General features: G+C 42.6%; 1 protein-coding gene across 3 annotated transcripts in view; it reads left to right on the top strand.

The window, feature by feature from the left end:
• The first annotated feature begins 2,781 nt into the window (after positions 1–2,781).
• The window catches only part of tbc1d9b (TBC1 domain family member 9b), a 30,358-nt gene continuing 10,226 nt past the window's right edge, over positions 2,782–22,913 (top strand). For all 3 annotated transcript variants that reach the window (XM_080415272.1, XM_080415271.1, XM_080415270.1), the window contains exons 1-17: positions 2,782–3,072; positions 5,727–5,837; positions 8,351–8,469; positions 9,615–9,843; positions 10,428–10,686; positions 10,795–11,002; positions 11,099–11,296; positions 12,019–12,192; positions 12,955–13,105; positions 16,785–16,999; positions 17,857–17,974; positions 18,591–18,793; positions 20,320–20,402; positions 20,954–21,083; positions 21,223–21,321; positions 21,784–21,852; positions 22,317–22,557. In XM_080415272.1, the coding sequence (XP_080271398.1) occupies positions 2,955–3,072; positions 5,727–5,837; positions 8,351–8,469; positions 9,615–9,843; positions 10,428–10,686; positions 10,795–11,002; positions 11,099–11,296; positions 12,019–12,192; positions 12,955–13,105; positions 16,785–16,999; positions 17,857–17,974; positions 18,591–18,793; positions 20,320–20,402; positions 20,954–21,083; positions 21,223–21,321; positions 21,784–21,852; positions 22,317–22,557 (2,725 nt within the window). In that variant the 5' untranslated portion in view covers positions 2,782–2,954. The remainder of the gene's footprint in view (positions 3,073–5,726; positions 5,838–8,350; positions 8,470–9,614; positions 9,844–10,427; positions 10,687–10,794; positions 11,003–11,098; positions 11,297–12,018; positions 12,193–12,954; positions 13,106–16,784; positions 17,000–17,856; positions 17,975–18,590; positions 18,794–20,319; positions 20,403–20,953; positions 21,084–21,222; positions 21,322–21,783; positions 21,853–22,316; positions 22,558–22,913) is intronic.

Here is a 22,913-nt window from a genome sequence, read left to right as displayed (position 1 = left end):
ACACAGGATTCAAAAACCTGGATTCAGTATTTTTCAATATATACTTTACCTATACTTTGTGCTTATTTAAATATACACAAGATTTAAACACTTGCACCAAGGTGCATCCGGCTTTGTTGAGCGTCTACACAAACACAATTGGCCCGTGTTTGGGGGAGGGAAGCCAGGCAGGGAGGGTGATAATTGTCACTGCACATAATCCTACAGGCTGGGGTGGCACCTGTCAGCAGGGAGTGTTGTGTGGGAGGAGGAGTAGAACGAAGGCTCTACGTCCTCCCGGTGGGGGCTCCTCAATGGTAGGTGAGTCAGTAGGATACAGACAACACAGAAATGTGGTGGGGAGGAAGCAATTGGTATAACGACTAAATTGGGGGATAAAAAGGGATACAAATTTCACTTGACTTGAACACCTGGTGTTTCAGTTTCATAATTTGCTGACCATCTCTCCACACATAATTTTAACACCTGGCTTCACTCAGTAATTAATGTTGTCCTTTCCTTTACACTTGTTTAATTCAACACAGGATTCAGTCACCTGAGTTTAGCACCAAAGTATTCATTTTCTTACCATGTAGCCTACCCTTATACGCTCTGGTCCATATCGTTAGGAGTTCTACCTTATTTAAAACGAATACACAGGATCAAAATACTTTAAAATGCCATTCCATATGTCATTTTTCCATGCTGTACACTTTTGTTTTACGCTATTACTTCAGCCCATATAATGCAGCATACATACTTCTTTGTATTAAGTAAATATGTATACATTTTTGCTTTGGACAGTTGAGAACTATCTTCAAATGTATATTAGTATTACGTTTGCTTCCGTTTACTATACTAATATCAACAAACCAATCACCTATATCCTGTCTTCCTGACCCCTAGAATGAAAAACATATTCTAGAGCAGTGGTTCTAAAAGTGGATTCCATGGACTCTCTGGGTTCCCTTAGGGGGGTCTAAATGGACCCTTACAAGTCTGTAACTCTGACAGTGCACAAATGGAAATGGATTCCAGGGACTCTCTGGGTTCCTTTTTTTAGGCGGGTCTAAATGGACCCTTACAAGTCTGTAACGCTTGACAGTATACAAATGGGATCAAATGGACCGTAAACAGCCTCAGGTCCGTTTGGTCAAACCCTTGCACCGTGGTGCATCCGGCTTTGTCGAGCGTCTACACAAACACAATTGGCCCGTGTTTGGGGAAGGGAAGCCGGGTGGGGAGGTTGATAATTGTCACTGCACTCACATAATCCTACGGGCTGGGGTGGCACCTGTCAGCAGGGAGTGTTGGGCGGGAGGAGTAGAACGAAGGCTAGTCTACGTCCTCCCGGTGGGGCTCCTCACTATAGGTGAGTCGGTACTCGGTAGGATACAACAGCAATGACAACACAGAAATGTGGTGGGGAGGACTCGGAGGAAGCATTTGGTATAACGACTAAATTGGGGGATAAAAAGGGATACAAATTTCACTTGACTTGAACACCTGGTGTATCAGTTCATAATTTGCTGACCATCTCCCACATAATTTTAACATCTAGCTTCACTCAGTAATTCATGTTGTCCTTTCCTTTACACTTGTTTAATTCAACACAGGACCAAAGTATTCATTTTCTCACCATGTAGCCTACCCTTATTAGCTCTGGTCCATATCGTTAGGAGTTCTACCTTATTTAAAACAAATACACAGGATCAAAATACTTAAAAATGCCATATGTCATTTTTCCATGCTGTACACTTTTGTTTTACGCTATTACTTCAGCCCATAATAATGCAGCATACATACTAATTTGTATTAAGTAAATGTGTATTATTTTAATATTCATTTTTGCATTGGACAGTTGAGAACTATCTTCAAATGTATATTAGTATTAAGTTTTCTTCTGTTTACTATACAAATCAACAAACCAACCAAATATCCTATCTACCTGACCCCTAGAATAAAAAACATATTCTAGAGCAGAGCAGTGGTTTTAAAAGTGGATTCCAAGAATCCATGGACTCTTTGGGTTCCTTTAGGGGGGTCTAAATGGACCCTGTAACGGGTCCATATATATTTACATTTGTACGCTGTCAGTTAAGGGGAGACCTTGAAATGTAAAGGTTTGAGAACCGTTGTTCTAGACTAGTCTGAGCCAGAGCCTTGTATAGAGCGTAAATGTCGGAGCGTGACGCAACGACGTTACGCAGCTCGTAGACTACAAGGGGCGGAGTTTCAGAGCCAAACGCGGAAATGACAGACAGAATCGCAGCAGCAGACACAACCAGTGTTGCCATGTCGGCTTATTATAAGCGAATTTTGGGTTTGTTTTTCTGTAAAGTTGCTTGTAAAAATTGGTAGTTGCGGCCGGTTTGCGGTTTTGGGGCTGGTTTTTAAAGAGTAATTATTTGGGCTTGCTTCTAAAAAAAAATTATATCATTGTTTAAAGTAAACCAGTTCTCAAACATTTGCATGTCAAGGACGCCCAAATTAATATATTTATTTGCAGACCCCATGGTCCCATCTGAAGAAAAACAAAAAAACAACTTTAAAATATATTCCAAATATTTCTTTTAAGCTTTTCAAGATCTATTTGAAAATAGCAGATCTACAAGCTCACAACGCTTCGTGAATGCGACGCGTTGTGAGCAAGCGTTGTGAGCTTGTAGACCAAATAGCCAATAAAGTGCTCATGACATGGGGATTTATTGGCTTCTTTTAGGCTTGTTTTTCTAGCCCTGGATGCTTATTTCTCTCACAAAATCTGGCACCACTGTGAGCAGGAGAAACAACAGTAGAGCGATGCTGCTGCAGGGCTGACGGACCGACCGATTGACCCGTAGAGAGTGAGACATGAACCCACAAACAACAGCGGACAGCGCGCTTTCAGAACGCTTTTTATAACTTTATTCTAACATAAACGCATTCCGTCGTTTGTCACACAGTGTATAAGGTTGTCCAAAGTGTCCATAATAATGTGGATAACTCCGGAGGAGGTGCTGCTCGCCAACGCACTGTGGGTGAGCGAGAGGGCCAACCCGTTCTTCATCCTGCAGCGGAGGAAGGGCCACGGCAAGGGAGGAGGCATCACAGGTACATACTAACCCTAACCCAAGGGAGGAGGCATCACAGGTACATACTAACCCTAACCCAAGGGAGGAGGCATCACAGGTACATACTAACCCTAACCCAAGGGAGGAGGCATCACAGGTACATACTAACCCCCTAACCCAAGGGAGGAGGCATCACAGGTACATACTAACCCTAACCCAAGGGAGGAGGCATCACAGGTACATACTAACCCTAACCCAAGGGAGGAGGCATCACAGGTACATACTAACCCTAACCCAAGGGAGGAGGCATCACAGGTACATACTAACCCTAACCCAAGGGAGGAGGCATCACAGGTACATACTAACCCTAACCCAAGGGAGGAGGCATCACAGGTACATACTAACCCTTAACCCAAGAGAGGAGGCATCACATGTACTATAGATACCATAGGTACAAGGGAGGAGGCATCACAGGTACATACTAACCCTAACCCAAGGGAGGAGGCATCACAGGTACATACTAACCCTAACCCAAGGGAGGAGGCATCACATGTATTATAGATACCATAGGTACAAGGGAGGAGGCATCACAGGTACATACTAACCCTAACCCAAGGAGGAGGCATCACAGGTACATACTAACCCTAACCCAAGGGAGGAGGCATCTCATGTACATCATCAAGGAGCTTTTTAATCAGCACGTCTTCTTGGATCAGTCATTGCATCGGTTCTGGAAGTGTTGCATGATAAAGGTGTTATGTAAACCAGTAGTGCTCAAGGTGAGGTCCTGGGATCCCCAGCTAAATGATGGAGAGTTGGTAACCAAATGGACCCTTTTATAGATCTTTAACTCTTGAGTGTAAAATGAAACCAAATTTGGTTTAATTTTACAAACTATTGTTAAACAATAATAATAACTTAATTAAATAATTGTTAATTTGATCAACGTTTGCCTGTTATCTCTCCTATGGTACCACATCAATACAGCATGGAATTGTGGACAAAATCGTATCCAACGATAACAAAATGTTGGGTCTGAGTCGAGAGTCTAAATCTCATCAAATGGTTGTCCGTGGCTCGAATGCCGAATAAATAACGGACCTTGGTATGAAAAGGGTTGAAAACCACTGATGTAAACAATCGAAATCAAAGCATATCTTGTGGAGCTAGAGGCGGACGGGCGCCTCGCATTCGGGCCAATGCTGTCTAATCAATGCTGTGTTGTTTACGTTTGATAACAACATTACTGGTGAAAAGTGTTGAGATTTCTGTTCCTATATGCACTGCACCATCTAATCGAAAGCAATGTGGGACGTGTTATTTCTTCAAGCTCTGTGTAACCCGAACGTTAGAGTAGTTAGCATGAAGGCTAATCATTGTCTACGGTTTTCTGAAGTGTTTTGTCAACAAACAACACATTGTTGTTCAGAGGAAAGACTTATCCATCTGCTATCTAAAGTGTTTTTCTCTGGGTGCTCATAATGATAACATAGTTTAAGGTAGGAACTGAAGGTTTAAAGGCCAGTTTGTCTGGTGGTGGCATCAAAACAACAGTGGTGATACTGGGAGTTCTGGGATATGGGCCCAACCTAAGCTGACCTAATTACACACAAAAAATAGTTAAAAAGACAACTGTGAAAGTTAGCCCAGTTGACTGTCTAGTACGCAGTGAAATCCTGAGTGTTATTATAACTCTGAGAGTGTACATGACATTTGGTTCCAGAGTTGTACACTCTCTGGCTGAGTTACAAATGGATAGATTAACCCTGAGGATTTTACTGTGTAGCTCTTGATTCGATTTTCTTGAATTACACCCAAAGCTATTTCTGAAAGCGTAGAGGAACTTGCCTGCATCAGTGAGTTGAGGGCCATTCATCCTGCTACTAATGTCTTTTATTGACATAAAAGGCAGGCCTCTCATTCAGCCAAATTAAATTTGCTTACTATAAGACAAGTAGTACTGTGTGCAACTGCATTTAGCTTTTTCTTTCATTGCATTTTGCTCTGATGTTAAGCTTTACACTACACATTAACGTGGCATCATCAGACCAAATCCGGACAAAATAAAAGTGCTTAATGGGACATTTCTGCAAATTACTCTTAGAAGTTGGTTTCATGACAAATCTTTATACTAACCTAAGTTAAAACCACTCCATTGTTGTGATTTGTTATCAAGTAATTAAGTATTCTCTCTGCCTTGTTGTTGTTGTTTTCAAAACCAGTTGACTCATGGCTGTAAAAGCACATTAAACTGTTTTAACATGTTACCATTGTCTACCCAAATTGGGATAATCAGTTGGACTTGTAAAGGTGAACACGGAGCAGATCAGATATTTTTTGTCTTAATTTTAACTTTAAATTGGTTTATAGGATGCCCATTTGACTTTTATCTATGAGGGCATTGCCCATGACCCAGTGGACTAAATAACACGGTGCTCGCATATTTAAGTTGTCCCAAGGACATGATCCTGACACAATGTCTCCCAACGTAGACTACTTTTGGATCAAGAGCCCCTGGTTGAGAAACATGGGTTCTCTAAGATTGTAAAGTTTATGATTATATTAAGGTCTTATGACCCATTCATTCAACTTTATGGCTTGTAAGAGGATATGGGTTTATGGGGCAAAGGAATGATGAACCAAGCAAAAATTATGAAACGAGAAAATTATGAAGGTCTCACATTTTTCCTTCAGGCTTGTTGGTGGGCACCCTAGATGTGGTCCTGGACTCCAGTGCCAGAGTCGCTCCTTATAGGATCCTGCACCAGACTGGAGACTCTCAGATCTTTTGGAGCATTGCCTGTGGTGCGTTGTGCTGCTATACACACACTTAAAGTTATACTAGGTAACTTTTTCAACAAAACTGAAGTTAAATTGTATATCTTTTGTGAGTGGCAAAAGTTTCACAACACCCACTCCCAAAAGCCTTTTCTATTATAATTTATATTGAAAAGGTGGCTCGTGAGCCTTTCCCGCGAAAATGACGTCATCCGGCCGGAAAACGGAAAAGGAAATGCACCGGTTTCCTGTTTGGCCAGGAACTACCGCACTGGTTTCCTGTTTGGCCAGGAGCTACCGCGCTAATAACAAAAGGGAAACTCACGCTGATTTTAAGAGATTGTATGATTTGAAGGTCGAAAAACAACAGAAAAAGAAAACACAGCTCACGGTAACTAAAGCTCCACTGGCTAAGAGAAACGATCCACAGATCGTATAAAACAATTAAAAGAACACTTTTTGAAACGCTTCCGTCTTCCGGTGAAAACAAATGGAATTCTGGGTAACAGAGGAATAAACAAACGGCCTGCAGTGACGGTAATGACCAGCAGAGGCTGCTAAAAATCGTTATTTGTGGACCTGCACTGTATAGTCTCGCGTTACCAGACTTTTGCCTCCCACAATTTTCAAATGTTTCCGGTCATACAGTCTGGGACTCGGAAGCTCTGATCATGATTAGAATATAAACCGGATGTGAAGCTTCCTCCCCACTTCCGTTTCGTCTTTACAGTCGCGCAAATTTATAATATAAATACAAATCATTTAAGTATATTTAGCTTGCTGCTTAGCAGAAATGGAAATTAAAAAGTAAAATGTAAAGATATTTTAAAATACATTTTCGTGAACGGAAGTGCCAGTTTCCTCAATCGGATTTCGGGAGTTGTAGTTCCAGACTCTATATAGCATTCAGAGATTGTGGAATAGTTGTCTGGCTACGCGAGACTATGCACTGTATAACTTTAAGTTGGTTCTAGGCTGCACAATACTACTGTATCTATACAATTGACTTAATTCCACATCCTGTGTATCCGCAGGCATACTGTGATTGGCTAGGCCTGATCACGTGGCGACTGTGATTGGCTAAAACTTTTAGGTTGTGACCTCCAGACGGAGTGAGATGAATACCACTTCCGCTTAACTCTTTCACAATAAAACGTTCTCTGTTACACAAGAACAAAAGCAACATGTACTGCCGATCATAGATATAGAAACCTAGATACCTCGTTGGCCGCTGCAGTTCATTGGAACGACCTGTATCGCGGCCGCCATATTAGAGGGGGCACACTTCCTGACCCTTGGCCAATCACAGCGCCGTCTTTCCCGGGACTTGTCAGAATCTAGTTGTATACAAATATTGTATTTTTATATAACTAGATTCTGCCAAGTCTCGGAAAAGACGCGCTGTGATTGCCAGTAGTCAGGAAGCACGCCCCCTCTAATATGGCGGCCGCGATACAGACGCCCCAGAGTCGGAGGAGGCGTCTACCTTTATATGTCTATGCCGCCATAGACATATAAAGGTAGACGCCTCCTCCGGCTCTGAGGCGTCTGTATCTAGGGCGCGCACCAGCTTCCGCAGGGCAAACGGGAAGTTTCCGCGTGCGCCACAGAAGGGGCCGTTCGGTAGGCCAATCAGAGGCAGGTGGGGGCGGGTCTTTTCTTAACCCAGCCCTTAAGCCTTTAAGGGGTTAGTCAGTTAGACCCGCTGTGATTGGCCAGTAGTCAACGCGCTGTGATTGGCCAGTAGTCACTTTGAGTGGCAGCTTGCCTTCTCTGAAATGGCGGCCGCGATACAGGTCGCTCCAACGAATTGCAGAGGCCAATGAGGTATCTAGGTTTCTATATCTATGTATGCCGCCGATCTTTTAGGTTGTGACCTCAGACTGAGTGAGACTGAATACCACTTCCGATTAACTCTTTCACAATAAAACGTTAAGTCTGATTCCAAATAAACTCCAAAAATTATAAACAAGCAATCGCTACTGTCTCTGTCTCCGATATGCGGGCCAGGCTACTATAAGTGATGTCCGCGTAGCGGCCCAAACCTCTAGTATAATACAGTTTAGTATTATTATAGCATTTGCAGCGAATATAGAAACATTTACTTCTACACACTGAAAGGTATCTGAAAAACATTTACCTCTTCTTTTTCTTTCAGCTAATTCCCATTAGGGGTCGCCACAGCAGACTACAGCCACCAACACATGTCGACAACAAATATTTCTCAGCTGTTTGTTTGTTTGATACAGTTAACTTGACTAAACATCTCCAAATCTGACAGTGGAGAACTCCTTTGCAATACTAAGCCTTAGGGTTACAGCTTTTACCTGATCAATGATCATTCTATATTAGGTTGCCCTATAGGCAGAGAGAGGCTGGCAATGTTATTCTTGTATGCCAAGCTTTCCTCAACAGTGTGTATACAAATAAAATAAAATAAGAAGTTAGTTGATTGTACTTGATGTGATACATGATATGAGGTTTAGGTGCTATGTAGTGTGTATAGCATGACCCAAACTGTCCTTGTTGACTGTCCCCAGGCTCCTCCAGGAAGGAGATCACAGAGCACTGGGAGTGGTTGGAAGCCAACCTGCTCCAGACCCTTTCCATATTTGACAACGATGATGACATCACCACCTTTGTCAAGGGAAAAATCTCGGTATGTAGACATTAACTGTGATGCACATTTCTCTTGAAGGCCATAGCGAGTTGCAAGTTTTCTTCCTTATTAAATGTGACAAATAAACAATACAAAAATTGCTGGCAATTATTTAGCATAATAAATGTGAATATAATGAATTCAGTTCAGTGCTGTTGATGCCTTTATTCACGGTGAAAAATCCACCTTGTTCTGAATAAAAAGTGTGTTTCTTTTTTGCCTCTTAACTGTACACAGGGCGTAACATTTGCATTATGTGTGGATGTACTCATGACAAACAACAGTTGAGATGAGTGATAGATAACAGTGAGGTGTTGCAGAAGATATGGCATGATTCGGCAGGGGTGCTCATAAGGTCCAGGGGATTTTAGCCACCATATGATCATTTGTCATATGTTGCATCATCTTCGCTGCTGCAGAAAACACGACATTGTTCTGCAATAAACTACCATGATGTCAAATTAACCTCAATTTCTGAGAGCATGGCAGCGGTGTGTCACAGTCAGACGAGTAGAGATGTTTGTGTTGTTCTGTAAACTGCAGTTCATTTCCATCTATCAGACTGTCCTTGCCTCTTTACTACTGGAGTCTCTGTATGACAAGAAGCTTCCATCATTTACATTTTCACCGATCTTCATTTGTTCTTACACACCGATCAAGTAAAGTACAGGTATATTTGTAAAGCTCTTAATCACTGTTACAGTATCAAAGGGCTTACACAGGCCTACATTTAACTAATCAAACAAACAGACGACACCCTTTGTCTTAAGAGCCTCAATCAGGCAAGGAAAAAGACGAGGAAGAAACATGAGTAATGATCATAAAAGAGTGGACCCTCCTCCAGGGCAGACAGCCGTGCAATAGGTGTCGAGTGGGAAATATACAAGTGCAAAACTATTACAGTAATTATCCATACTGGTAAAAATTATATTGGTAGTAATAGATTCAAATTGTAAAAAAAACTAAAACAATGATGGGTGTCAATGAAGTCAACAGAGAAGCTGCCATAAAATAATGGTTGACAGTGGAAAGGGTAACCACAGGAGCATCAGTGGGAGCAAGCTGCGGTCTGGGATGTAAGGTTGCACTAGATAACATATAACAAGGTCACTTTTCTCCCTCTCGCTCCTCTTAACTGTACACAGGGCATTATTGCTGAGGAGAATAAAAGCAAACAATCCACGGACGACGAAGACTCCAGTAAGTTCCGTGAGGCGGAGCTGAAGATGCGTAAGCTGTTTGGTATGCCTGATGAAGAGAAACTGGTCAACTACTACTCCTGCAGCTACTGGAAAGGCCGTGTGCCACGCCAGGGATGGGTCTACCTCAGCATCAACCACCTCTGCTTCTATTCCTTCCTGCTTGGAAAAGAGGGTAAGAGTGTGTTTGTTCGCACATAATTATGTTTGTGTGCATGCTTTAATAGGTGTTTATGCATGAGTGAGATTCAGTGCAGGGTGATCTCATGTGATGATTTAAAACTGTGTGTGTGTGTGTCGGTATTGAGATGGCCATTGTGTTGTAGAATGTGTGATTGACTCTGGCATATCCGGCATATCGCCTTGTGAAATTCCTCTGCTAATTTAATTCTGTCTGGCTCCGTCCTAATTAGCCTTATGAACAATGATGCACTTGTAGAGTGAATGTATTGCAATATTTACTGCCTTTCCTTAAATTTACTCATTACTTCACGGTTTTGTGAAAAGCCCCTGTAGCCTTCCAACTAGCAGTTGGCTATCTACTACATTTCCACATGTCTACCTCACTTGGTCCAACTCCCCTGGCCTGAATGACCTTTGAAAGTGTCCATATGTATCCACTATTCAAAGTCTAATTAGTCTAATTTCCAACTGTATCAAACTTAGATAACCTCCCTTTCTGGTATATCTGGCCTAACTTTAACTTCATATGCTTCCCTTTTTTTAATCCAACCTGCCCCTTTGACCTCTCTCCAACAGTCACCCTGGTGATTCAGTGGACAGATGTAACCCAACTGGAGAAAAACGCAACGCTGCTCTTTCCAGAGAGCGTGCGGGTCAGCACTCGCAACACGGAACACTACTTCTCCATGTTCCTCAACATCAATGATACCTTCAAGCTAATGGAACAGCTAGCTAACATGGCCATGAGGCAACTACTGGACAATGAGGGCTTTGCAGTCGACCGTTCTCTGCCTAAGCCCTGCAAGACACTGAAAAACGTATCAACACTCAAGAGGTATGATTAAATACATTTTAAAATGAGGTTAAATGGTTGCTTCTTAGCTTTCTGTGCATTTATCTTTTTATCACACTAATACAAACTGGATAATAATATTGACTCCAGGGATTTGGATGCTCGTGCTAAGAATGAGCGCTACCGGGCTCTGTTCCGCCTGACGCAGGACGAGCGTCTGGACGGACACACAGACTGCACACTGTGGACGCCCTTCGCCAAGATGCACATCGTAGGCCAGCTCTTTGTGTCCAACAACTACATCTGCTTCGCCAGCCGCGAGGAAGATCTTTGTCAGCTCATCATACCCCTCCGAGAGGTACAAAGGAAGTACATATTTTCATACGTTTTCGACCCAGAGACCTTGTAGTCTCTGCTTCTGTAACGTACTGGCTCTGTCCATCCCCTCCTCTAGGTGTCCATAGTAGAGAAGGCAGACAGCAGCAGCGTCCTGCCCTGCCCTGTCTCCATCAGTACTAAGAACAAGATGAATTTCCTCTTCGCCAACCTCAAAGACAGAGACTTCCTGGTTCAGAGAATCTCTGACTTCCTGCAGCGCACCCCAGACAGGCTGTGGAGTGACAGCAATCACTTGCCTCTGATTAGCCCCTCGGTGAGTCTCCTCAATGACCAGATTATTTTTACAATGTGGCGCAGAAGCGGCCAGCCGTCTATGTCCCCACAAACGTAGACCATCTTTATGTCCACAAATCATACCATCAGCTCGTGCTGCCATATGCATTCGGCGAACCACACAGCTCAGCTGACGCTGTTGCGCAAATCACAGCTCAGCAGTGTCATCACTCAAGCTGATGCTGCTATACGAATCACAGCTCAAAAACATCAGAAATGTAAACAGCACGAGGTACAGTCAGACATTTAGGCTAAAAGGATAACACAAAAAAGTCCTGGGGACAGTAGCTCATCATTGGTGATGTGTTGGCATTGTTCAATATATTTCATTGTAGCCCAGGAGGAAAGCAATTCTCCCCCTACAGTAAGACTGAAGAAAAGCTTTCAATTGCCATTTTAAGATGTAGTCTAGGCTATGTAGGGGAATTCAAGCCAGTTAGCCTCATAACTGATTATTAATTTAGCAAACTGTCTGAAAGCCTTTTCAATTGCGCACGTGTGTGTGTGTGTGTGTGTGTGTGTGTACTTGCGTGCGTGCTTGCGACCATACTGGATAATATTGTTACGTATACTACATCTATTTTTATAATTGCATTCATATTATCTTAGTGTCAATTTAATAATGTAATTTGTCAAGTGTTACACTATTCAATTAATTAAGTTAATTATAATCTTTTGCTTTTTGTTTTCAATGTGTCCCAGGGCTGCCCTGGCCTCAGCTCCTCTATCCCGTCCCACCTCACCTCGTCTTCCCCCCCGACAGCAAGTGACTCCTGCCAGGGGGGGCGACACTACCACCCCGGCCTTCCAACTGCCACACAGGGCCTCCTCAAAATCTATCAGAAAGATGCCCCTGAGGACCTGGGGCCCAAAGCGGTGAGTCTCTCCAAGGCTCCACTCACCTATCTTACCTGCACACATTAACAATTCATTTCTCATCTTCATGTGGTTTTATTGCCATTCTTTTAACACACTGTATCTGTGTGTTATCCTTGCATACCTTCTCTTCGGCTGACGCAGTTGTACAATTTTGATTATTGGCTAGCCTGAGATATAAGCTTTTACGACACAGGCTGACCAGACTGGGGTTCTGAAACAAATGATAAAGCATGCACATCCACTCACTAAAAACCAGGTGCCGGGCAGAGGTCAGAATCCAAAAACAAAAGTCTGCACACGGGATCATGCTCCAAAGTTTAAAATGTATCTGTTCCTTTACACCATTGGACGTGACGCTTCGAGCCTCAACGGCTCTTCATCAGACGTATGAAGAGCCGGTGAGGCTGTAAACGTCACTTCCAATGGTGTAAAAGGAACCTATAAATGCTGAACTTTGAAGCATGATCCAGTGTACAGACTTTATTGTTTTTACAGACTGGGTTTCTGATCACTAAAAATGAGTCGTTAAAATGCCTGCAGCAGTGATGTGTTTCTCCTGGTTTAAAGTGCATTAATACCATCTGACAATTGTGAAATTTCTATTTCACAATTGCCGCAGATGGAAAAGTCATGCAGACATACTGTATTGGTATATTTCCATTGCCCTTCTTCTCACCTTCTTCTTGTCACTCCTTCCCTCCATCATTGTCACCCTTCCCTCTTACCTTTGTTCTCCTTCCTGTCCCGTCCCGTCCACAGACAAAGGAGAAGATGAAAGAGGAATCATGGAAAATCCATTTCTTTGAGTTTGGCCGTGGTGTGTGTATGTACCGTACATCCAAGACCAGGGAGCTGGTTCTAAACGGCATCCCAGAGAGCCTCAGGGGCGAGCTCTGGCTGCTCTTCTCAGGTACCAGCCAATCACTGTACACAAGACTCCACAACTAATGATCACCTTACAAGATTGGCCCATTGGCAATATTATAGGGGGGGGGGTGTCTTATACGGTAAAGATTTACCTTACTAAGTTAGAGGAATTACATATTGTATTAATATTGCCGTAGGAAAAACATATTGCCAATTGGAACAAGCTTAATTCAAAACAAAACATCAATGTATTTCTCTGTTGTATTACAGTTTTGGAGTAGGCTGTATGCCACTGGTTAAAAATGGAAACCAGGATTTCCACAAATACAGTGGAAAACCTGTTGATGCGAGGTTACAGTTGTATAAACCTATAAAGACAGACTACACGTTTTGTGTTGTGGTCTTCTCTTTTGCTCTTGTGTTGTTGAGTCAGAATGTGAGGCGTCTCCCATCAGCCACACAGCCTGAGAGCATCCATTTTAGCTGGTTTTCAAGGGACCACACACTTGCAAGATGTTCTTGCTACCACAGTGTTTATATTGTGGTAACAAAAAAATATGCATTTCCTGAAAAGGAAAAAAAGTGTCCTTACAGAATTGCTCTCTATATATCGGTTGAAAGAAGGCATCAGTATTGCATGCTCTTCTTGACTGACCTTCCTTGTCCACGACTGCACTATTTTAAAGTTTTTGCTTACTTTCTGTAACTTCATAATTCAGAAAGAAAAAAATGTCAATGAACAGGGTGTTTTTTGTCTTAAACCCTGGGCCTATATAGTTGACTGGGGTCCCCCAAGGTTCTATACACTTGGAGTTGGTCCCCTCCTTTTTTCCCTCTACATCAAATGTCTTTGCCAAAAATAGCCATGGCAATCTACAAAATAAAACCGAAATGATTTTGTGTATGGCCTGAGTGTGCCACCCCTGCACTCCAGGACTGTTTTAACGCCACTGACCTGGCCATATGTGGCAAGCAGCTACACACAGCCAACACACTGATGTGAATGTCACTAATGGCCCTCACACCGGCCCAACGTTGGCGTTAATGAGTGTCGATAAGCATCTGTGGCTCAAAATCTGTTGTAGTGTAGTGTGTGTGTGTTGTGTAGACGCCGTCGATGGTGGTGAGGCGTCGCTCACCTGACTGAACAAGCTAAGTCGCTGTCGCCCATCGACAACAGTGAGGGCAGAAAGTGCATTCTCTGAATTAAATGAACACTCCAGATTGCACTGTGTATTGTGCATCCCTGTGCTCTGCTCTCTTGGTCAGTTGGGTGTGTGCAACACGTGGATAAAGGCCCAATCATTACATCATAGGTTCATGTCTGGCTCATCGCCTGTTTTGCCTGCCTTTCATCATTCCTAACTTTTCTTTGTAACAGTGAAATTTGCAGAGTTCATTTAAAGTAGCTGAGAGTTTAAAAATTGACCTTTACCAGAGAAGGGTGTCAAGTAGATCTGTATATCCAGTATCTTCTTACTTCCTGGTGTCAAAGGTCGTCACCAGGTGTAGGAACTGAAGAACTGTGACATGAGTCTACATTGTGTAGACGGTAGTCATTCCTGATCAACACTTTTGTGGTTTATCAGGAAGCTAAAGTCCCCCTGGCATGTGGGTTTTCTCCCGTAATCCTTTTGTTTTGTGGGATTACAATTACATAGTGATGTAAAAGTGAATCCAATAATTCTTCGGGAGAATATTATAATCAATTTCTGTGGTTGAGTACCATAATCCTAGATTAGTCGGGTAGAGTCCACTGGTGGTGTTGGTTCAAGTCTAGTACAGTAATTCCTCAAGAGTTGTCATTAGAATAGATTTGAATATTGTGTGGGTTCAAGTGACCATAATATGTTCTGGTATTTGAACCCGCACAATATTAAAATGTTGTGGGTTAGAGTCCCATTTGTTGTACAAGCAGTTTCATTGAGTTTCCCTGGTGGTGTGGGTTTATCTTTAGATCTCTTTTACGCCTTATGTACTTGTACAGTAAAGCACTTTGAATTGCCTTTGTGTGTGAAATGTAGTGTACAAATAAACTTCCCTTTCCTTTTGCGGATGTTTGTTTTTTGTTGGACCACAGTGATGGGCTGAAAGCTGAACTGAAATCAATCCTGGAACTTAAGTGGAGATAAGACAAAGGCTTGAATGTTTTAAAGGAGACAAGTGAAGCCCTCTTTGTTTTTTGAGTCACTGTGTGTGAATTGGAGTGTTAGTCACTGGATGTGTGCGTCAGTGTCTATTCTGTGAAGAGCTGAAGAAAGGCTCTCTGAGTGTTGAAAACACAATGGGAATCAATATATGAGAGCGATAATTGTTGCTGGTGTTGATTTGTGTTTGTCCTCTGGCCGTCTGTCCTGTTGTCCCCGTGCCTGTTTCAATGTCCAATAGTCCATGGGATAGTTCAGTCCACAAAAACACCCTGTTAAGCAAAAATGCATAACTAATGACCCAAACATAATTTCCTGGTTGCTGTGGCAACTGAGCAGTGTTTCATCTCATGGTGTATCACGTGTGAACCCTCACCTTCATGTCATTCTAAAAAAGGATTTTAAAGCTGGAGCCTTTAAGTCTGTTTCTGATTGACAGTGTCTGGGTAGGCCACAACACAATGTAAAGACTTTTCACCTTATTATTCTGTTTTGTTGGTTCTTGGCTTGCTATCTATGGAGCGACTTTAAAAGCGGCTTTAAAACAGCTAATATGTGTCATTAAACACTGCAGCGCTCCTCCTCGCCTCTTTAGTTGTCATATTTCTTTTGTTTACTTCTCTCTGCCTGACTCCTGGCCTGTCAGCTGACAACCCCTGACTAAGTCATGTGGCTGAACCTGAGGAAAACAAAACAATGAACTCAGCATGGTGTCACAGCAACAAGGCCTGTAGAAGTGTAGTTAATGGAGAGACATATAAAGTCAACTTAAGTACCTTTTGAAAGGTCTCATTGATTAGTGTAAATACTTTATAATGGCACAGAACTAATTAGTAGGAAAACAGATGGGCTGGAATTCATCCGAGCTAGAGCTTCTAGTAGCCAAGAAATATATGCTCTTTGGATGAAGGGTGCTTCTAGCTTCTTCTTTTTTCCCCCCAGAAAATTCCAAGGCACTCAAAAAATATATATATTAAAAAATCAAAAAGTGGTTTAAAAGCCTTTGGCTTACTACATTAACCCATTTAGACCTGAGGCCGATTCTAAAAACGCCTTCTAAATCCTACCTAAGTTTTCTGAAAAATTTAAAAAGTAGCAGATCTACAAGCTCAAAACGCGTCGCCCCGTGGCCTTTATCAGGGCAGTAAAAACAAAAAAGCATGGTGCCAGAAATGTGTTCTGCACCATGTGCAATCTTTTCGATTTTGTTTGAATGCCTTGGACTTCTCTGAAGAAATATGGAGCTAATCTGTCCTTGGAATGAATTCATTGTGTGACCTTTTGAAAACAACACATAAGTATGTCTAAAGGATTTATGACAGGCTTTTGTAATAAGTCAGCTATATTTGTGCAGGACTAAAAAGTGGTATAATAATAATGATAATGAAATAAATTATAATGTAACACAGGCAAAATGCAGAGATCTGAGAAACAAAAAAACAGTTACATAATGAAAACAAAATAATGAAAATAGATTATACGAAAAGCCTGTTTGTAAGAATGTTTTTTTAAGAAGTGATAGATGATCAAAGGCAACAGTCAGAAACGTTTTTCCCTGATGCTTCGTCCCTACAGGAGCTCAGAATGAGATGGCTACCCACCCAGGTTACTATGGCGACCTGGTGGAGCAGGCCATGGGTCGCTGCTCCCTGGCTACAGAGGAGATCGAGAGGGACCTGCATCGCTCCATGCCCGAGCACCGTGCCTTCCAAAACGAGATGGGCATCGCCGCCCTGCGCCGTGTGCTCACCGCCTATGCCCACCGCAACCCCGGCATCGGCTACTGCCAGGTACACACCGCCCCGCACTGTCTCACCACAGCAATAACCTACCAAATTCACACTGCAGCCCTTTTGCTCTTGTATCATAGATAGACATTCCCAGCCATGAAGCAATCTGTTTAGGATTTGGTAGCAGCAGATAGTTGCCATCTGTGCCGGGGTTTTTAATGTGGTCCTCTATGGTCCTTTCTCTTGTTTGTCTTGAAGTGTAAACAAAAGGTTTGGGTGGATTTTCTGAAGCGGATTTATGATTTCCCATGTAATTTAGTAGACCCAGGATTTTACTGTGCACTAGCTCTGCTCACAGGTGGCTAATTGAAATAATAATTTAGCGTAGTCTCCCCTTGTCTCGCGTAGCCAGACAATCGGAGATCTTCGACAATAATATGGTGACAACTAAGTATAATGAAGTGCAGGATGTGACCAGATGCAGCGGTAGGTGGAGATCTCCAATCGTCTGGCTATGCAAGACTAAAGGTCATTACACACCGGCGAATATGCGAATATATGCAAAATTCGGACTTGTTCCGAATAATTAAAAGACACTTTTTCGCTTCACTTTTTCGCTCCATGGAAGCTTGCATTGACTTTCTAAGGTTTAAAAAAAAAAATACGTATTATTCGCATGAAAAAATCGCCCCCGGTGTGTAAGGGGCTTAAGTCTCCATCTGAAACAAAAAAGAACTACAACAATTCAGTTGTTTTTATTACGAAGAAACCTCTTAGGAAAAACGGCTGTGGAACAAAACCTACATTTGTGTCCCAGTAGCATTGCATTGTAAAATTTGCAAAGAAAACACAGATATTATAATTGATATGTGTCCCCCTCTCTCTTTCTCTCTGGGTCTCTCGTTACTTTCCGTAAGGCGATGAACATTGTGACGTCTGTGCTGCTGTTGTACTGTACTGAAGAGGAGGCCTTCTGGCTGCTGGTGGCTCTTTGTGAAAGGATGCTGCCAGACTACTACAACACCAGGGTTGTAGGTCAGTTTGTGGCTGTGCATGAATGTACCTGTGAACCCCAAAGCCTGGCATAAATAAGGATGTAGCAACTACTTTTAGGTTTGTAACGTCTACTGTCCAGGTTCTGGGATTTGGAGTCTTCTGTTATTTACTGTTGGTCACTGTTTGATCCAGGAAGTTAAGTTTATTATGCTCTTGCAGTTTAATATGTATTGATGAATCCAGGTAAAAGTTATATCCTTTATTGATTATTGTATCAATTCTGTCCATCTTCCAGCTCACTGGCTTATTGTTGGGGTTTTGTGGCATGGTTTTAGGCATGTGTTGTGCATGTCACTGTCGGGCAAGAACCTTGTATCTCCACCATATTTAATTTTTTTCATGTTTTTTTTATACATTTTTTCATGAATTAATAAATGTATGACAGTGTTGTGAAAAGGTAGCGAAAATAGCTGATCTACAAGCCTAACTAAACAACACGGCGCGATGCACCACATTGTGAGCTTGTAGATGAGCACTATTTTAGAAAATTTGACTAAATAATAACTACAGTATAGTGGGTCCATTGGAACAATTTTTTTCCCCCGACAGCGATATCATTCAGTGTGAATGTTTTCTCTCTTGTCTGTGTGTGCAGGTGCACTGGTGGACCAGGGTGTGTTCGAGGAGCTGACCAGAGAGTGTCTCCCCTTGCTGTACGAGCACATGCAGGACCTGGGCGTCATCTCCACCATCTCCCTGTCCTGGTTCCTCACCCTGTTTCTGTCCGTCATGCCGTTCGACAGCGCTGTGCTGCTGGTCGACTGCTTCTTCTACGAGGGCATTAAGGTCATCTTCCAGGTCAGTGGTTGGTTATCGCTGGTTATACTGTAATGATGGGAATGCCGAATGGTACGAGGCAGACATACTCTCCGTGAACAACAGTGAAGCTCAAGGTCACTGTGGTGTTAATGCAGCGATTATCAAACCTTTTCATTTCAGTGATCCCCAGTTTACTATGCATTAGGCCACAGACCCCCAAAACGCTTAGAGTACAAATGGGTGGTTCCATTTGTACACTCTCAGAGTTGCTAATCATTTAGCTGGGGACCCTCTGGAACTCCCTGGAACCTGGTCAAGGACCTTTTTGAGGGTCCCGAACCTCACTTTGAGACCACTGGCTTAAAGGATGCTACTACTGTAGGTCATGTGTGTTGCTGACTACAGTGTTTTCTGCTGTAGTCTTGGGCTGAACATATAAAATATTGCTGTATTTTTGATACCGCAACAGTTTTGCATTATTTTGTATCACCTTTTAAAAGTGTGTACTAGTTCAGTGTTTATGTACTGTATTTATAGTGCACCGGAATGCTACGCACACCAGTCCTTTGTAGTGGTGCCAGCCCACAGCAAAGAATCCAACAGACATCAAAGCGGCCGCACACACTTTTTTAACCCAAGTGCCAAAGTTTATTATGGGCACAGAGAATTATAGTGCAACAAATAAGTCTGCAGCCACTGCCAGCCCGTGTTCGAATCTGACTCGAGGCTCTTTGCTGCATGTCATCAGGCCTTGTGTGTGCGTGTGACTGTGTATGTCTGTCCCGGGCATAACCGTTTGACTTCAAACTTGGCGTGTGGAATTCGGACTGGTTTCTAGAACAAAAACAAACTAGAATATCTGTATCTGTCTGTCCACGAGTCCGTGGAGGATGCACCAATTCTCTGTGTCTGTGGGGAGGTGTAGGCACCAGCTTCCCTGATTGGCCAACCCGACCCATTGGCTTCATGGATAAGATAAGACCTTAAGATTGGCCGAGCTTTACACATTTTGTGCCGTTGCACCAATATAAGTGGTAGCATGTACAATGGAACTCTGCGGGTCCGTCTGTCTCCCATTTATGTCCATCTACATAATCAAAATGACAAAAGATGAATATTGCAATCCACTACCAGGAGAGGGTCCAGCAGACTGAGTTTACTCCAAAAGCTTCTACTTCTCTCAGTACCAACCGTATATAATTTCTGCTATATACACATGAATCATGATTGTAGCCCTCCAAGTGCAGACATAAATTGGGTTTCAAAGTTTCAACTAATTGGAATAGACGGGAGGAAATTGCCTGAAGCCTGCTAAAAATACATCTGTTGATTCAGCTTTCACAGTAAACATTCCTATAGAGCCATAAATATTTACCGGCCAACTATAGAGCAGCAGACATTTCTCGTGACCGTGAATAAAGACACAGTTAACATACTGTCTTTGGAGTGCTGGCTCCAGTTTGTGGAATGTGTGTATAACTCTTTACATGCCCTATCCAGAGATGGTAAGGAAATGATTTTGTAGAATAGTTCCGATCAATCAAATGTCCTACCTCTATCTCTAGGTGGCGTTAGCCGTGCTTCATGACAACATGGAGACCCTTCTAGGATGCAATGATGAGGGCGAGGCCATGACCATCCTAGGACGGTATGTGTGGAGGAACTTTGTTGACGACTAGATATTGGTAACACCTCACATAGGGTCCCATCATCATTAGAGACATGTATACAGTAAGATCTTCAGTGTTAATTTAACTCTGTTGTGGGGACCCATCCTTACGGATCCATTTGGTTCCACTTGTACACTCAGAGTTAAGTACTGGATTTGACCAAGTCAAATCTGTAGATGAGTGGGTAGAGAGGCTGTCTGGGAATCAGAAAGGTCACTGGTTCGACCCTCGGCTCATCCAGTCGTAGTATCAAAATGTACCGGAGCGAGAAATGTAACCCCTTACTGCTCCCTGCCTGTGCACTCATCTGAACCATCTCAGCAGCCATCTGCTAGGTGAAGCAGTAAAAGTAAATTCACCTTCCCTGGGGAACAGAAAATACTCCCTTTTGTAATGCTGCCTGTTAAACTGTAAAGTCTCATCTGCCATTCTTTGGAAAGGACAGACATTACAGAAATATGGGGCTTACACTCACCAAGTGTCTGTTTAAATAATTTGCTAATTGAGTGTCGCTGTCTGTGCCTCTCAGCTATCTGGATAATGTTGTGAATAAGCAAACGGTTTCCCCGCCCATCCCCCACCTGCACGCCTTGCTGACCAGCGGCGACGAGCCGCCTCCTGAGATAGACATCTTTGAGCTCATCAAGTCCTCCTATGAGGTCAGACTTCATATTTGGGTTTAATGCCACGTTATATAACCTCATATTTGGGTTTAATACCACGTTATAATCTTTGTAGAATCGGCCTCAGGTTTTAATGGGTTAGTGTTGTCCTCTATCTCTGTCTTTCCCGGAACAGAAGTTTGGCAGCCTGCGGTCTGACGTCATTGAACAGATGAGGTTCAAGCAGAGGTTAAAAGTGATCCAGTCATTGGAGGACACAGCTAAGAGGAGTGTGGTGGGTTCCTACGTCAGCAATTTGCTCTTGGCACAAGATTCAGATGACGATCATTTGCTGCTGTGCTTTGGCAGCTGTTCATGAAAATGGTGGAGTTACTGCCCTGATACAAATATCTAGGAATGCATCTCAGTTTATTGACCTGAGATCATCGGAATGATGTTGGAAATTCTAATTACTATTATAGAAATTGAAATTGTCATGAAGCAAGTTTGTCACAATTATTAATGATGATTAATAAGTATTAATAAATGATCTTATTGTGGTTTTGCCTCAGTCATTTAATCTTTTCTTAGGAAAGGAGGGGTTGAGAGGGCAAAAAGAAAATTAAACAAAAGCTTTATAGTACTTTGAATTTCTATGATAATTAATTGTGAAAAACTATGATAAATGAATAATACATGATCAGTTGTGCACCCCTACTAAGATGTTTCAGGTATTTATAACTGTGTGTCTCCACAGGTTAGAGCCATCATGACTGAGTCTGCCTTCAGTATCGAGGAACTGGAGGATCTCTACTGTCTCTTTAAGGTGGGGGAAAAACATGTTCAAAGAACATTTAGTTTGAACTTGTGGATGCTGTTGGTTTGTAAGGGAAGCTTGTTTCCGCTGCATTAATATGACTATAAATATGATCACTGACATTAATAAACATTCACAACGCTACCCGGACACATCCGTTTTAGAATAAATGAGAAAATTCTGTTTGAACACTTAATAGAAAGAGACCGTTTTGTTCCAGTATGGTTGTAATATCTGTTGTAATAAATGTCCTCTTTATTCTTGTTTTGGAGGCAGACCAGCACATATACACTGACACCTTTGTTAGAGGGGCTATGTTTCATCTCTGGTAATTAAGGAGAAATGCAAAGGGTAGTAAACTGGACACTCTAATGACGACATGCATTATCAGTTAATGGACTGTAAATGTGTGAATATTTTGACTTAAGATTCATGAGAATGTCATGAATGTGGCTTTTCTCCCGTTCTTGCAGGCCAAACACATCAGAAGCTGCTACTGGGGGGCGAGTTCCACGGCCGCAGAGCGCCACGACCCTAGCCTGCCTTACCTGGAGCAATACCGCATTGACCTGGGCCAGTTCTCCCAGCTCTTTGGGGCCCTGGGCCTCTGGGAGTGTGGCGTTCACTCTGTCACCCTGGCCGCGCGTCTCTTCCGCCTGTTGGACAAGAACAAAGATGGGCTCATCAACTTCAAGGAGTTTGTCACTGGGCTGAGTGAGTTAAGAGTGATGCTGTTTGATCGGATTAAGCACGAGTTATACTTTGTCATACGACCTTGTCACTTGCTGAAATTAATTAGAATGAGTGACCACGTATAAATTAGGCCAACTGAATCTCATTTGTTCACCATGGATCTGTAAACCAGTAATCTAATAAGTATTACATTTTGTAAATCCTTAATTACTTTTTGTTACCTATTATGATCGTTGAGCTGAGAGCTCTGGAGATGGCTAAACTGTGAAACAAAATAAATAACGAGTTCAGGAAGAACTGTTGGGGGAATGATTGATAAACAGCCCAGCTGTGTTTACTGAATGATTGTGACATTCCCCCTGATAGGCACTGGACAG

Source organism: Gymnoscopelus braueri, assembly GCF_963280865.1.
Source record: "Gymnoscopelus braueri genome assembly, chromosome: 20".
Classification (NCBI taxonomy): domain Eukaryota; kingdom Metazoa; phylum Chordata; class Actinopteri; order Myctophiformes; family Myctophidae; genus Gymnoscopelus; species Gymnoscopelus braueri.
Note: the sequence above shows the minus strand (reverse complement) of the source record. Positions and strands in the feature narration are given on the sequence as shown.